This window comes from Acanthamoeba castellanii (assembly GCF_000313135.1).
Source record: "Acanthamoeba castellanii str. Neff unplaced genomic scaffold scf7180000084533, whole genome shotgun sequence".
Classification (NCBI taxonomy): domain Eukaryota; phylum Discosea; order Longamoebia; family Acanthamoebidae; genus Acanthamoeba; species Acanthamoeba castellanii.
In genome coordinates this window covers 10,952-11,832 of record NW_004457698.1, presented here as the reverse complement: position 1 = coordinate 11,832, position 881 = coordinate 10,952, and the positions used below count along the sequence as shown (strand labels likewise).

The 881-nt window shown below is 64.4% G+C and overlaps 1 protein-coding gene across 1 annotated transcript in view; it reads right to left on the bottom strand.

Annotated features, from left to right (window-relative positions):
* Window positions 1-823, bottom strand: part of ACA1_032840 (uncharacterized protein) — a gene marked incomplete at both ends in the record, with an annotated part of 3,983 nt that extends 3,160 nt beyond the window's left edge. The window contains 2 exons of the mRNA XM_004355017.1: window positions 64-312; window positions 413-823. Coding sequence (XP_004355069.1) covers window positions 64-312; window positions 413-823 — 660 coding nt within the window. The remainder of the gene's footprint in view (window positions 1-63; window positions 313-412) is intronic.
* Window positions 824-881: the final 58 nt, after the last annotated feature.

Here is an 881-nt window from a genome sequence, read left to right as displayed (position 1 = left end):
CTCGTTGGCGGTGTCGAGGCAGCAGCGAATCGAGGCCGAGTCGCGGAACAGGCTCTCGAGGACCTTGAGCAGGCGCGAGCGAATCTGCGCGTAGAGCAGCGTTGCGGGCGACGGGTCGGTGCCGGTTGCCTCCTCCGCATACAGGCACGCGTTCGATTTCTCGAGGAAGGAGTGCATGATACCGAGCGTGTCCTCTGTGAGCGAAAAGATGCCCGAGGGCAGCTCAATCTCGGTCACGGGTGTGAGCTCGTCCACAGCGTAGGTCCGCATCCGCCGTTCCTGCGCGTCGTTGTCCGTTGCACGTAACAGGACCTGTCCCACGCCATATACGCGGCGGCGTGAGCATAGTTTGAGCCAATATTCCCTGAATTTGTGTGTGCTGCGGGGAGTGTCATTGCATGCGAGATCGTACCTTGACCGTAGACGGGCTGAGGAAACTGATCACGGTGCCCACGGTAGCAGAGGTGCTCTCTCCCGCGTTGTCTGGCCTTGCCTCTCCTCGGAGGCGGACCTTGCCGCCCACGCGCAGATCCTCGTTCCAGCCGCCCAGGACTGCCAGCACGGCCATGATCCGCTGTTGGCCGGCCAGCTCGGCGTTCTGGCCTCCTTCGGCACTGGCGCCCGTCGCCTTGCCCTTGTCCTTGTCCTTGGCCGAGGCCGCGATCCTCTGCCCGAGCGACTGGACGAGGGCCGAGAGGGCCGACAGGTTCGTCCGCAGCTTCTCGGCGAGGAGCGGCTGCCAGTCGGGCGCGATGAGGAGCGTGCGCAGGAAGGAGACGATCTCGGACGCGAGCGAGTAGTCCACGCGACGGCTGCGCCACATGTAGAACTGCGACGATGATCCGGTCGCCGGCTCCAGCTCGGTGTTCTTCTTGGATACG